The sequence below is a fragment of the Suricata suricatta genome, chromosome 1 (assembly GCF_006229205.1).
Source record: "Suricata suricatta isolate VVHF042 chromosome 1, meerkat_22Aug2017_6uvM2_HiC, whole genome shotgun sequence".
NCBI lineage: Eukaryota > Metazoa > Chordata > Mammalia > Carnivora > Herpestidae > Suricata > Suricata suricatta.
This window is the reverse complement of record NC_043700.1, coordinates 153,409,816-153,424,741: the sequence shown is the minus strand read 5'-3', so window position 1 is coordinate 153,424,741 and position 14,926 is coordinate 153,409,816. Positions and strand designations below refer to the sequence as shown.

Here is a 14,926-nt window from a genome sequence, read left to right as displayed (position 1 = left end):
TCAGAGAGGCTAAGTAACCTGCCCAAGGTTGCCCAGTTGGTAGAACGGAATAGGAACCTGAGTCAGTCTGACTCCAGAGCACCTGCCTTTAGTCCTCAAGTTCTCTCACCTCCGACCTCCCAGGGGTGGGTCATTTGATTATGGTCCTCAGAAAGATGAATGGACTCAGTCATTGTCTTGGGGCCCCACCTCCTCCTTCTCTTGCTCTAGGTAGAAACACAATGAAGAAGATGGAGAGGTGGCCACAGGTACCTCGTTGGCCCATGGGGCATTTGCAAACCTCTTAACTCTAGACATGGAAGAGTTAAACACAAGAAAAGTGGCACCAGAATTCCCAGAGTCGGTTCTATATGGAAACAGAGAAGTGAGGGCACACAGACCATAGGTCATTGCTCACACAGGAAGGGGGCAGTTACTGTGAGACTGATGAATACAGCCCAAGGCATGCAGGCGCCTTCCTAAGACTTGACTGGAGACCGAGCCAGGAGGAATTCATGATTGTGCCTTAAAAAGAAGACTCTTCAAACTCTAAGTCCTTCAGGCTTTACAACCCTGGCCACCTCCACCCCCAACCCCACCCCGGCCTAAGCCCCGCTCTTGGGGTTTATGAAAACAGGTATGGTTGAGAGTGGAGGAAGCTGGGAGAGTTGAGTCCAAACGAGCCACATGAAGAAGTGACAGTCCAAAAAGAGAAGAATGACTAAGAAAAGATGTCTGGTTCTTTGGCTCACAAGTTTTCATTGGCCTGCAAAAATGGGCCATTTCCTGCCCTATTGCTTCCAAGGCCAATCCCACAGACTGGCAGTTGGCAATTTACTCTGTTTACTTTGAAGGGGTGGTGTTCTAATGCCAACGAGGCCTGAGTGCCTGTGACTCTGTGGTGGTCTTCCAAGTGCAGACACCCATGAGGGATGTGGGAGGATGTAACAGGACTCTTATGTAGACTTTATCCCTTACCAGTATTTGTGTTAGGTTTTCTAATGGGTAGGAAACAGTAATACAGGTGTAAGTAGATAATTCTACAACGGATGGGCATATGGACAAATTTCTTCATTGATACAAGTCTGTGATCAAGAAGTAAGATTATCACCCTGGGGAGAAGATACTTCCCATGCTCTTTAAATTCACCTCAAAGCTCTGAGTGACAAGATCATCAAAAAAACTCCCACTCATTTTGGTTAAAGATGGTCTTGGATCTTGCCTTTACATTTCCTTTCAACTTGATAGTAAATTAATTACCTTTTCTCTTTTTCCAGCTACTCCCTAGTCCTAGGAGTTTGCCAAAACTATATTCTTCACATTTTATTTCAAGAACTCCTTTTTATATCGATGGAGGTGGTGGGGGGGTGGATTAAGAGACAGGGCAACCAAGTACAATGTGTAGACCTTATTTACCTCATGGTTCAAACAGCCTGTAAGAAGACAAGACAGACAAATAGAGGAAATTTGAGCTGCCTGGATATTTGATACCAAGGAACAAATTAATTGTTCCTGGTGTGATATTAGTGTTACAGTTAAGAATCTTTACCCTTTAGAGATAGATACCAAAAGGTCTACAAATCAAATATGGTGTTTGTGATTTGCTTAAAAACAACTTAAGGATATAGATGAAATAAAATACCCATAACTTGTTACTTAACATGGGGAATAGGGTACGTGGAGATTCATTCTACTTTTCTCTCTACTTTTGCGTGGAGATTTTCCTTAGAAGAAGTTAAAATGAAGAAAATAAAATCAACCAATGAAATCAAACATGAAGCGATCAGAGTCCAGCCATGAAAGAAATCCTCACTTCGAGGGTCATTCACTCGACATAGTCATGTGACCCAGTGAAAGGCAAGCACGATTTGCCAAGCATTAGAGTGTTATCTTTAAATGCCTAGGGTTTGCAGTGTAGACCAGAAAGTGAATGTTTTGGGACTGGAATTGCTTTACAGTTGGCAAAAGAGAACTTGCTGATTCTCAAGGAGGAAAAAATAAGACCATTAAATAGGAGCCCTGTGAAATTTGGACAAAGAATGATGACAAAGCAATATTTTGAAGAGTTAAGTGTAAATGAACCAGGAACATGCGGCTTCAATTTCCTTCCAAATACACGCATTTGTAGATTTAAGGAAAAATGTTCTCTTAAACATGTGCTAAACTGTAATGCTTCGAAAGACACAGAGAGTCACTGAACCCGAATGGCCCCTGGCTCTGCTCCCCCAGATTGGACCTTGTTCCTCTCTATTGGAAGAAGACTTTTCTAGCTCACCCCATTTCCTCTGTAAACTCTACTTCCTTCCTTCCAGGTCTAATCCCAACTTGACTTCAGATTCTCAAAACATAGGACAAGAACAATCCAGAGATCAGCAATTTTTTTTCCCCTTTTCCGTTTTGAAGAAAAGGCAGCAAATTCTTGGAGACCCAACTTGGCGAGTGTTTACTGGAAAACCCATAAAGCTCACTCCATTGGTTTCAACTTGGAAAGCGTTGAGAGTAGTTAACACAGCGAAGTGTAGAGGAAATGGGGCTGAGGTAATCCCCCCGTGCTCCCCTCCCTCCTCGCTCTTGCAAGAAGGAGCCCAACTGCAATCATCTAGAGGGGCCTCCTGCAGAGCTCCACGTGGTCCACAGCTTTCAGAGAGGATCCTCTCCCCTGCTCTGTGGCTCAGGGCCCAATACCCAGCCCATGTCTAACTGAAGTCAGCAGGGAGAAGAGAAGTTACTAAGGCCAGGTCTGCTGTATAGCCTTGACCTAGACAAAGGGAATTTGAGGAGCTGGACCAAGGGCCAAATGAGTGCCACCCCAGACTAAGGCAAACAATCTTCACTTGACTGCCTGGATTGCCCAGCTGGGAGGGATTTAAGATGCTCTTTGGCCTGCAAGCCCCAAAGTGGACGTTTTTGCTGCAGGAACACGGTGCAGTTTGTCAGGAGTGTGTTTGCAGGTTGATTAGAGAGAGTTCTGCTAGGGAGATGGCGGGTGGTTCGAGTCCTTGGACTTCAGACTTTTGGTGGGTGTTCTGCGTCTCTGAATGCCAGGCCCTACCCCACTGCCCAGGAACGACACACACGAGGCTCCTTAAAACTCCTGCTGCTCCCGGCAGTTTCTCCAGGAGACCTCATCTGTCCAGAGCCCTATGTGGTTCAAGTTATGAAACTGGAGTCACTCATCTTCATTTCCAGAGCACAGAACTCCAGGGGGAATAAACTTTTCCTGCTTAGAACCACTATTTCTACTGAGTGTCAGAGTTTCTCCCTCTGGATGCTGGCATGAACACTGTTCACAGACATGCCACTTACAAACCCAAAATATTCAGACGTGTGCTGGGAGAGCCAACATTTCCTGATTTCCTGAGACGTCACACAGCTACGGCAGTGGCACTAGCCTACAGTGACCGTGCCTGCCTGCCTAACTGGTGACCACAGCCCTAAAACAAAGGGCAGCTTCCTGCATTGAAAAGTGGGACTCGAGACTCACCCAGACTTACACCAGGGGCGCGAACACCACATCCACCACAACAGGACGTGAAAGTGAAAAGTATTTCTGAGGGTGACAGGAGCTACATGTTGTAAAGGTGGGAGGAAGACGAACAAAACTCTTCAGTTTTCCGTAAATGGTTTTTGAGAGTTCGGCGTGTATCATAAAATGCATCTCACCACCCACCAGAGCCTAAGGTTTCTTCCTAGGATTCTCGCTAAATGAAAAGTGTAGAGAAACATTACAGCAGTCACAGGAGATCAATGACCAGAGAGGTGTCCATTGCTGTCACTCCAGCATGGCGAGTGCTTTGTGCAACTCCTAAGGTAAGGCTGTCTTGCATCGCTAATCCCTTCCCCAGAAACCAAACCAGGGTCTTCTTTATCGGACCTTGGATATTTAGGAGTTGGCCAAGATAAGAACCAAATTCATATCACTCAAGCTTAAGCAAAGCCTGAAGCGTGCAGAAATGAACATCTCTCAGGCTCTCCCTCCGAGGACTCACCAGATAGAGGAGACAGACAGGAAAGCTGCCGGGGACACAGAGCAGACCCGGAGAGCGGAGGGCTGGTTCTCCACAGGGGAAGTCAGGGCGAGCGGACATCCCAGCTGAGCTAAGAGCGCTCGTATTGCGGGTCCATAAGGATCACCTGGGGAGCGTGGGCAGCATGAAGATGGGCCCAGAAGGATCACCTGGGGAGCTTAAGAATGAAACCAGATTTCCCCCGGCCAAATGTTTTTGTTTTAGCAGGTTTTAGAGCCCATGTATCTGCATTAAAAAACAACCACAACCACAACAACAGCCCTCAGCTCTCACGTGAGCAGTCCTCAGAACCCATGATGATCTGAAGACTATGTCTCCCCACAGGCAGGGCGGCAGGGAGGCCCGGAAAGATGAGAAGGCCGTATTGATGCTCATGCCCGAGACTAAATGTCTATTTCCTACATTCTCTTTGGGGTCTAGGAAGTTCAGAGAGTTTGCCGAAGTGTGGGGGTGAGGGCTCTTGGGGAAGGGGAACTCAAGAGGAGCTGGACCGAGGGCCAAATGAGTGCCACTCCAGACTAAGGCAAGATATCTACACTCAAGTGGCCGGAATGCCCAGCTGGGAGGGATTTAAGATGCTCTCTGGCCTGCAAGCCCCAAAGTAGGCGTTTCTGCGGCAGGAAGACGGTGCGGTTAGTCAGGAGTGTGTTTGCAGTGCCCCTTTATGTCTTCTGATGTCACGGTGTGCTCTTTGCAGGCCCTGGGCACAGCCCTACACTCCCTGCCCCTGAACTGTGGGTTGCGATTCCACATCACATGCCCTGGCTTAGGGCTGCTTCTGTGGAACTTGCTGTCCTCTGGGTCAAGGCAATAGGGGACAATGGACATGTTTAAAGATGGAGCTGCCCAGCATCATACCCTACTGACTTTCAAGGCCGAACTGGGCAGGCAGAAGTGATCTGCTGGGTTCGACAGAGTGTTTTTGTTTTACATTGAATTAGAATACTTTTAGACATTATACATATATAATATGTATTGTATATAATATAGTAAAATATATATACTATAACATATATATAATAATATATATTTTATTATATATAATGGCTAAAAACATTCAAATGACACACACACACTGCAGTTGATCAGAGGCCTCACCCCTTCCTTCTGTCTTATACATGAATGATTTGCATGTTTATATAACTCCTGCCTGGTTCCCATAGGCATTTGAGTTTTCGACCCTCAGGGCCACATGCTGTAATGGACACTGTTTACTGGATTAATTCCAAGCTTCCAGCTGGGTTCTAAGGGAACAGGACTCAGACGGAGAGAGACTGGGCCAAACCGGGAGGGTCTCTGCAGCTGGAAGTGTGGGAACACAGGTCATGCTCACCCAAGGCCAGGACACCAAAGCCCAGACAAGGGTAGCAGGAGTTAGGCTGGCTTCCCAGTGCTTTCCAGAGAGTCCTCCCAGCTCGGTCTGCCTTCAAGCTCCCAGGGGCCGATGGCAGTGAGAGAAGCAGCTCTTCATCTCAGGAACATGCAGCCACCACTCCATGCCCCTCACCTTGCAGTGAAGGGGCCCGGGAGTCCTATTTACCGCTCTCCACTGTTGTGTCTCACAGCTCTGGTGACAACCACAGCCACCTCGCAACCTTTCTGCAGTGCCATTTACTCTACCTGAAATGCTTTCTCTTCCCCTCCATGTTTCTGCCTATGCCTTCCCTCATTACTTCAAAACTCCAGCTCAACCTACCAACTTCCCCAATTGTATTCCCTGACCAATTTCATGTTAATGGGCAACCCCCACCTCCTCTCAGCTTATTCCCTACCTTATTTTTTTTTAATGTTTATTTTATTTATTTTTGAGAGACAGAGAGACAGCGCGAGCAGGGGAGGGTCAGAGAGAGAGGGAGACACAGAATCAGAAGCAGGCTCCAGGCTCTGAGCGGTCAGCACAGAGCCCAACGTGGGAACCGTGAGATCATGACCTGAGCTGAAGCCGGACGCTTCACCGACTGAGCCACCCAGGCGCCCCTCTACCTTACTTTTTAAAGACATATCCTCATTATTAATATTTCTTATGTGTATAAATTTCATCCTCTCAACTGGATTGTCAGCTGCTTGAGGGTGGGCCCCACACCCAATTTCTTTCCACCTGCATTGCTTAAAGCATCACCACAGCACCTGAATGTGTCATTAATTCACTGATTAGTTCATTATCACACTAGTAGTGCCAGGTAATAACTACACAGAATTCTCTCCTAAATCATCATCCCCAGGGACTGACTGGAAACTTTCAGAAAGTTCTGGCAAATTCGTCTGGGAACGCTCTCTTGGCAATTTCCTGGCATTAGGCTTCCTTGATTGCTTCACATTTTGGAACTTGCATCCAGTTATTCCACAGAAATTTGCCTTAACTCACATACTTGTAGGAAAGAAAACTGATAAGCCAGTAGGAAGAGCCTTCCCTTAATGAGGCTGCAAAACTGAAAGTTAACTTTGTGTAAAGCCTCCCCAGCAGCACCTACAGGGGGGCTGAGTGGTAGCCCCTCAAAGATGTGCACCTGGAACTGGTGAGCATTCACCTTATTTAGAAAAAGATGGAATTCAGTTAAAGATCTCAAGATGAGATTAGCATGGATTATGCCGGTGGGCCCTAAAGCCCATAAGAAGCGTCCTTATAAGAGGAGGCAGAGGGGCGCTTGGGTGGCTCAGTTGGTTAAGCATCTGACTTTGGTTCAGGTCATGATCTAACGGTTTGTGGGTTTGAGCCCCATGTCAGGCTCTGTGCTGACAGCTAGCTCAGAACCTGGAGCCTGCTTCACATTCTGTATCTCTCTCTCTCTCTCTCTCTCTCTCCCCCTACCCTGCTTGCACTGTCTCTGTCTCTCAAAAATAAATAAAATAAATTTAAAAAAATTAAAAAATAAGAGAAGGAAAATACATGGAATTGGAAAGAACACATGTGGAAGCTCATTTGAAGACAAAGGCAGAGATTGGAGATAGGCGGCCACAAGCCAAGAAACGCCCGGAGCCACCAGGACCCAGAAGGGGCAAGGGAGGATTCTCTCGTCCAGCCTTCACAGGGAGCGTGGTCCTGTCGAACCTCGATTTCAAGCCGCTGGCCTCCAGATCTGTGAGAGAATAGACCTCTGTTGTCTTAACTCACAAACCTGCCATCACCATCCCAGCAGCCCCAGGAAATAAATACAGCCACAGCCAAGGATCGCAGGTGGGGGCGGGAGGGAGCCCGTGGGCAGGGACACGATCAAGGGAGGGGACTTTCACAGTCCCAAGTAGCTCTGCCATTGTATGTTTTTCTAGAAAAGTTTCCACATGCCAGTATTACCCCAGAGAGGCTCCCCACTCAGGCTTAAGCCTGATATTTCCTCGTTGAACCTGCTTATCCTTATCTAAGGAGGACAGGGGTTACTTTCCAAAGGATGGGACCTGCTAACCCAGAAATGCAGGGCCCTCAGAATGAATCTTCCACCTCCAAGGACCTAGGTCATTTGTTCTTTCCTCTATTAAAACTTTATTGAGTATCTGCAATGCTATGCAAATTGGTTAGTCTGGCTAATTATAAAAGAGACCCTGGTTATTACCATACACACTTGAGGGGCAGAGTTACTTCTACCTAAATATGACTGGTTGAGCTTTTCTAGACTGGGCTCTATGAATTCTTTTCTTTTTTTAAATGTTTATTTATTTTTACAAGAGAGAGACAGACAGAGTGGAGCAGGGGAGGGGCAGAGAGGGAGAAGGAGACACAGAATCTGAAGGAGCCTCCAGGCTCTGAGCTGTCAGCACAGAGCCTGATGTGAGGCTCGAATCCACAAATCATGAGATCATGACCTGAACTGAAGTCAGCACTTACTGGACTGAACCACCCAGATGCCCCTCTTTTTTTTTTTTTTTTTTTTTGGTGCTTTATTTATTTTTGAGGCAGAGCACAAGTGGGGGTGGGGCAGAGAGGGAGACAAAGGACCTGAAGCGAGTTCTGTACTGACAGCAGAGAGCCTGACGTGGGGCTTGAACTCACAAACCACGGGATCATGACCTGAGCCCAGGTCTGACGCTCAGCCGACTGAGCCACCCTGGACTCTATGAATTCTAATTAGACTTTAATTTACACATACCCCAGCCCTTGCTATTTTTACGTGTCTAAAAGGTTAGTAAGGAAGAATACATTTTTCAAAGGTTTTTAATTTATTTTTGAAAGAGAGCATGCAAGTGGAGGGGGAGGCAGAGACCAGAGGATCTGAAGCAGGCTCCATGCTGCTGACAGCAGCAAGCCCGATGTGGGGCTCGAACTCACAACCTGTGAGATCAGACGCTCAACTGACTGAACCATCCAGGAGCCCCAGAAGAATACATTTTTGTAAGTGCTCCCAGCCCTGAGGGACACACCACAGCACTTTGTATATGTTTGCTAGAAGCTGTTCACCTTCACCTGCAATACTGTTCTAAAGCTCACTCACAAGAGAGGCCAGAAAAATATCCCTGTAGAGTTTGGGTACATGAGTGATTTCCTCTTATAAAATGGACTTGGGTCAGATAAGAAAATGCCTTTATTTTTTAGAGAGGCACAGTGAGGTATTTAGTGGTGACCTGTCATGACTGCTATCTACTCTGGACCACTTCAGCAAAAAATAAAATAAATGAGGCAAATGTGGCAAAATAGTAATCATGAGACCGAGGGGATGGAGCGTGGGAGCCTGCTGCACAGCTCCTTCCGCTCGCCCATGTATTTGAAAATGGGCAAAACCAAAATACGACGGATGTATATTTTTAACCTTTAGCGTTCTCTTTCTGCTGTGCTGATACCCTATGTGTTTGCAGGCGTGAAGCCTCATTGTCTCAATTTAGGGAGTCGTCTTCTCCCAATTAGAAATGCCCGACAGAGGCTGCAGATCTGTGCCTGCAAGCTCGGTTCTTAATTGCTCTTTGGTTCTATTTATGGAAGGAAGAAAAGACACATCTATTGAGAAAAAGTAGAGTACCAAAAAAAAAAAAAAAGAAAAGGCAGGGTTGGCAAAGAAGCAGGAAACAAAATGCCTTGCTGGGAAAGCATCGCATCAGTAAGATGGTGTTTTTTGTTTAGTCACAGACCTAAGCATGCAGCTTTAGACCGCTGGCAGCGCGCTTTGTCCAAGTGCATCTAGCTCACGTGGGGTCTGATTCCTCTAAGCAGACATACCAGCCGGCACGCTGACTCCGGTTCCACACCCGACATACCCAACACACAGACACAGGCAGGCAGCAGTAGAGAGAGACTCACAGTTCTGAATACAGGAAGTGCAGATTGCCCACGTTATCAATGTAGTTGGCAGGGCTGAGCCACGGCAGGACCAGCAGCAGAAGCGCCTTCATTTTCCGAGCAGGGTTCCTGCTTCCTTCCTGGCCACCTTCTCTCTGTCGGCTGCAGGGGCCCAGCCCAGCTCAGTTCCCTGAAACAAACCTGGCCATGGCCCCACAGTCAGTGGATCATAAGGCACCTGATTTGGAGCACTTAGATGGAGCCACGCTGATAAAACACGGGCTTGTCAGAGGATCGTGCCCTCTGCCTCTCGGATGGAGAGATCTGAGACTGGAGGGACCCACCGTGGTTGGCAAGAGGGCTCAGGCTGAGAGCAGCAGGCTGGTGCCCGGGAAAGGGACCTGCCCCTCCTGCAGGATGCCGACTGGTTCTTGGGAAGCAGCTGGTACGTTTACATCACCGGCTGGGAGCAGATGGGCTGGGAGCTGAACTGTGTTGGAAGAGGGCAGGAGCGTGGCACTTTCAGACCCCACAGCGTGGATGCACAAAGCATCAAAAGCTGCCTTGCAGTCCGCAAGAGGAAGACACTGTAAGAAATTAGCATCCTTGGAACATAGCCTGGAGATCTGAGCTTACAGCCAGTTTTCAGACATTGAGAGAGAAGAGGGTTAAATATGAATCAATTCCACATCTCAATGCATATTTAGAATATGCATTTAGGATAGTTTACCTATCCCTGTCCTGACCACACCAGCAGACGTAAGACAAGTGATGGCTTCTCTACTAATTTGGATGAGTGGCCCTTTGCAAGAATAGACTGTGTTGTTCTCTTTGAGAATAATAAAGAGCCTCAATAGACAGACATAAGAGTTCTGTCCAAACAATGCACAGGTCCCTATTCTGTAGGAAAGAAGTCACTCTCTTCCTTCTCCTCCCTGGCTTAACGAAGCTTTGACACTAGTTGTAGGACCCTGGGCATTTCATTTAAGCTCTTGAGCCTCAGCTACCTCATCTGTGAAATGGGGCTCAATTCATGCCTTACCTGCTGGGTCCAGTGAAGGCTGGACATCATTGCTTCTAGCTTTAAGGTCTGTGATTCCAGCCTATGCTATCTATCTTAACATCGGGACTTCTTTATCTGCCTAAGCCCTGTGATGCCCCAGAAGCCGCTTGAATCCCCCTCCTTCTACCCAATCTTCAGAGAACTGTAAAATCCATTTGAGCCTTGCAACTCGAGGCCTAAATCTTAGCAGAAATGGCTTAAAGGAATAGCTCTGCTAATGCAACCAAGCAATTACAGGAAACTAGACTTGATGGGAAGAAGCAGGGAAAAGTCTGCAGAATGAGACCAAGTGGGCAATGAGCTAGGTAGTAAGCAGGTATTTGGCCTCAGAGAAGCGTATTTACTGGAAGCAGGACTGAAAGAGTTTAAATACAGTAGATCCATAGAATGTACAGGCTTAATTCTTACAGTTTAAATCAGAGATAAGCAATCTTGATAAAGCAGGCCCTGTATTAATTTATAGTTTTGTTGAGGCTGTAATTTGAATCCAGTCCCTGTACGTCTGGTATGCAAGAGTGAGTCAGGCCTGGTGAAAAGGAAGTACCATGAAATAGCAGTAAAAAGGAAGTTAGGTTTGGTTAGTTCCTGGAATCCAACAGATGACTTTGAACCCTAGCTCTGCCACATGCTAGCTGTGTGACACCCGGCATGCTGTTTAACCTCTCTGAACCGCTGTATCTTCCTCTGTAAAAGAAAGACAATAGTGCTTAACTCATAGCGTTGTTATGAAGGTGGAATGAGATAACGCCAATAAAGAACAAAGGGTGTTAGCTATTGTTACAGAAATTGTTATTACTAACCACTAATCGCAGTAGATGAGCCGAGCTGGCAGCTCAGTGCCCACCTCCAAGAGGCTTTGTTCTTGTCCTGTTTTTCCTTCTGCACTATTAGGGACAGGAAAGTTACAGTCCTTTCCTGAATATGAAGTGTCACAGAGTCCTGGGACACCCTTTTCTGGAGTGCCCAGGATCTGCTGCATAGATCATAGCTCCCGAACAGCCTGGAAAATAATAAATGCTGTGGGTTTCACAGTGTGCTAGATTGTATTTCTGATAATCTTGGACATGTCAGGTTGTTCTTCCAAGTCTCTATGACAAAAGAAGGATGTCTGCCCTTTTACCTCCTTGCATTTCAAGAGAATAAAAGTCATTAACGGAAAGAATGCAATACTGTTGTCTATGTTAGTACTGCAAAAACTGCTCATCGCCTATCCAGTATCTCATCCTCTCTTCTTCCTTTTCACAGAACTTACATTTAGTTCATGGTGTGAATACATTTTAGCCTGTCTCACAGATGGGTGGCCATACAACGCAATACTGGCTAATGAGGTATAAGCAGAAATTACCGGGTGAGACATCCCAGAAAGCTTTTGAAAGGAGAAGTCTCAGTATGCATATTGTCAATTTGCCCTTCCTGCCTGGTTCTTCCTAGCTGGTTATTTCTGCCTGGAACTTGGAGGTGATGCTGGCATTTGAGCACCCATTTTGGGACCAAGAGGTGACAAATTGAGGCTGAAAGTTAATCTGCAAAGCAGGCAGAGCCTGGATTATTAATGGCATCATGATAACATCATACTAGTCATGGAATTCCTACCATCATACTTTCTGTTATATAAGAAAAATAAAACTTTTTCAAAGCTAAAACAATACAACTTCAATTTTCTAAAACCTACCATCAGATATAATCCTAATATAATCCCTGTGGGATAAAATCTGACCTCCAAATGGCCATATTCTGTAGCCACCTTGCCATAAATAGCCCTAACCCTAATCCTTGTACCCTTTGCCCAGCTAAGTTATCCTTAAGTGTCATCTCAAGTATCACCCATAAACTCTTAATTTCTTGTCTCTTTTCTCCTGACTAAACCATGAACTCCTTAAAGGCAGAAGTCTACTGGTCTTGTTCTCTACTGTATCCTCATCATACTGCCTAGAACAAAATAGATGCTCAATAAATATTGAACCAAATAAAATTCAACATGGTTAAAGAGTCAACTTTTTGGACCAACCTTTCTTGATCAGAGGCAAAGGAGCCAAACAAAACAAAAGGACCTCGGGACTTCAAATGTGCCAAGAGCATGGAAGGCGGAAAGCATTTATACAGATAGATAATCCATGTCTAGGGAATAAAGGAAATATGTAAAGAAGATTTCTGGGCACGAGTGCCCAGGAGAATGTTGTTTCTTTAGCAAATTGCTTGGAGCATATGGAAACCCAATGGCTCCCTCAGGCAGCAGTGCAGGGCAATTGCCTCATTTCTTCCATGACCAGGAGAGTGAAGAGAGCAGCGTTCAGCGAGGTAGGAGGCAGGCACAAGTTGGGTTCAGGATTGGAATGTCATTTGAAGAATGTATGTCAAAATAGTTATAGTGAAAAGGTCAAGCCTGGCTGACAACCAACGAGACTCGTAACCTACCCACCGTAGGGCGAGACTCCCCTAGACCTTCCCTCCATAGCGCAGTCTTCCTGTCACTACAATTACTGACTGTGCCTGTGCTCCGCGGACTTACTACAGGAAAGAGCCCTCTGATAGGAGTAAAGGTCAAGAGAAGCTGCCAGGTTAGGTCTTTGGAGAAGAAACTCCAGGACTCTGGGTGCAAATTTAATTAACAACAACCACAAACCCAGGGAGCCTTCAGTCAGGTGTATCTTGGACCAATTATACACATTTTCATTCAGGGCTGTTTTCAAAACATTGAACAATGATCTCTTTGTTCCTGCTAGGAAATACTTAAGAAGGGTCAGCTTTCTTATCTCCCATTGTTATTATCTTGCATAAGAAAGAAGCTAAAGGCCAAAGGCACTTATCCTATGAAACAATTCAATGTGTGTGTGTTTTCAGCTTCTCTACTCTGAAAGCGTCAATCCCTCAGAGGCAGAAATCATGGTGCATATAGATTTTTCTTTCATTCCATCCTGGCCTATAGCAGACTGTTGATAAATATTATGCTTGTAGATGATGATATTACACAAGGAAGATGTAGTCCTGAGCCCAAAACAATACCCACTGAGCATCAAGGGAGTAAAAGCTATACTCCCATACACCCTCTCACTGACCCAGGTCAAGAGAGATTCATTGGACTGGCCCCTGAACCACCTTTGCCAGGTCCATGGTCAATGGCCTGGTTAAGAATGCCGTCTCTGGGGAGCCTAGGTGGCTCAGTCAGTTAAGCGTCGGGCTTCAGCTCAGGTCATGATCTCACAGTTCATGGGTTCGAGCCCCACGTCAGGCTCTGTGCTGACAGCTCAGAGCCTGGAGCCTGCTTCGAATTCTGTGTCTCCCTCTCTCTCTGCCCCTCCCCCACTTACACTCTGCCTCTCTGTCTCAAAATGAATAAACATTTTAAAAAATGTAAAAAAAAAAAAAAAGAATGCTGTCTCTGACATCCCCAGAGGCAAGGGAATCAAGATAAAAAATGAACTATTGGGATCTCATCAAGATAAAAAGTGTCTGCACTGCAAAGGAAACAATCAACAAAACTAATAGGCAACAGACTGAATGGGAAAAGATAGTTGCAAATGACATATTGGATAAAGGGCTAGTTTCCAAAATCTATAAGGAACTCACCAAACTCCACACCCAAAAAAACAAATAACCCAGTGAAGAACTAGGCAGAAGACATGAAGAGACACTTCTCCAAAGAGGATATCCGGATTGCCAACAGATATATGAAACGAAGCTTAGCGTCACTCATCATTAGGGAAATACAAATCAAAACCACACTGAGATACCACTTCATGCCAGTCAGAGTGGATAAAATGAACAATTCAGGAGGCTAAAGATTCTGGTGAGAATGTGGAGAAACATGCACCCTCCTACACTGCCGGTGGGAATGTAAACTAGTACAGCCCCTCTGGAAAACAGTGTGGAGGTTCCCCCAAAAATTAACTGAACTCCCCTATGACCCAGCAATAGCACTGCTAGGGATTTACCAAAGGGATACAGCAGTGCTGATGCATAGGGGCACAGGTACCCCAATGTTCATAGCAGCACTTTCAACAATAGCCAAAACATGGAAAGAGCCTAATTGTCCATCACCTGATGAATGGATCAAGAAGATGTGGTTCATATATACAATAGAATACTATATGGCAATGAGAAAGAATGAAATCTGGCCATTCGTAGCAACGTGGATGGACCTCGAGGGTGTCATGCTAAGCAAAATAAGTCAGGCAGAAAAGGACAGATACCATATGTTTTCACTTATAAGTGGAAAAGGAGAAACTTAACAGAGGACCATGGAGGAGGGGAAGGGGAAAAATAGTTAGGGAGAAGGAGGGAGGCAAACCATGAGAGACTTTTGAATACTGAGAACAACATGAGGACTGATGGGGGAGGTGGAGGGGGAAGGGGGGTGATGGGCATGGAGGAGGGGACTTGTGGGGAAGAGCACTGGGTGTTATATGGAAACCAACTTGATAATAAACTATACAAGAAAAAAAATAAATAAACATTAAAAAAAAAAAGGAAGGCCATCTCTGAACTCAATATAAGACTATCACCCTCATGGGAATTCTTTGCAGTAGACCCATGTGATAGGAGTCCACAAGCATTTAAGAGGACAGAGGTCAACCAAATTAGCCAGAAGATTCCAAACAGCTCCCATGCTCAGGCTTACTCTCATGGAAGAACTCTCTCTTCTAAAGTCAGGAA

The 14,926-nt window shown here is 45.8% G+C and overlaps 1 protein-coding gene across 3 annotated transcripts in view; it reads right to left on the bottom strand.

Moving 5' to 3' along the window:
- LNX1 (ligand of numb-protein X 1) overlaps positions 1-14,926 on the bottom strand; it is a 117,786-nt gene that overhangs the window by 80,715 nt on the left and 22,145 nt on the right. The window contains exon 1 of one of the 3 annotated variants that reach the window (XM_029945731.1): positions 9,232-9,590. The exons of the other annotated variants lie outside the window; for them this stretch is intronic. Within the exon in view, the coding sequence (XP_029801591.1) occupies positions 9,232-9,323 (92 nt within the window). The 5' untranslated portion in view covers positions 9,324-9,590. Of the gene's footprint in view, positions 1-9,231; positions 9,591-14,926 lie in introns of those variants that run through there. 3 annotated transcript variants of the gene reach the window in all.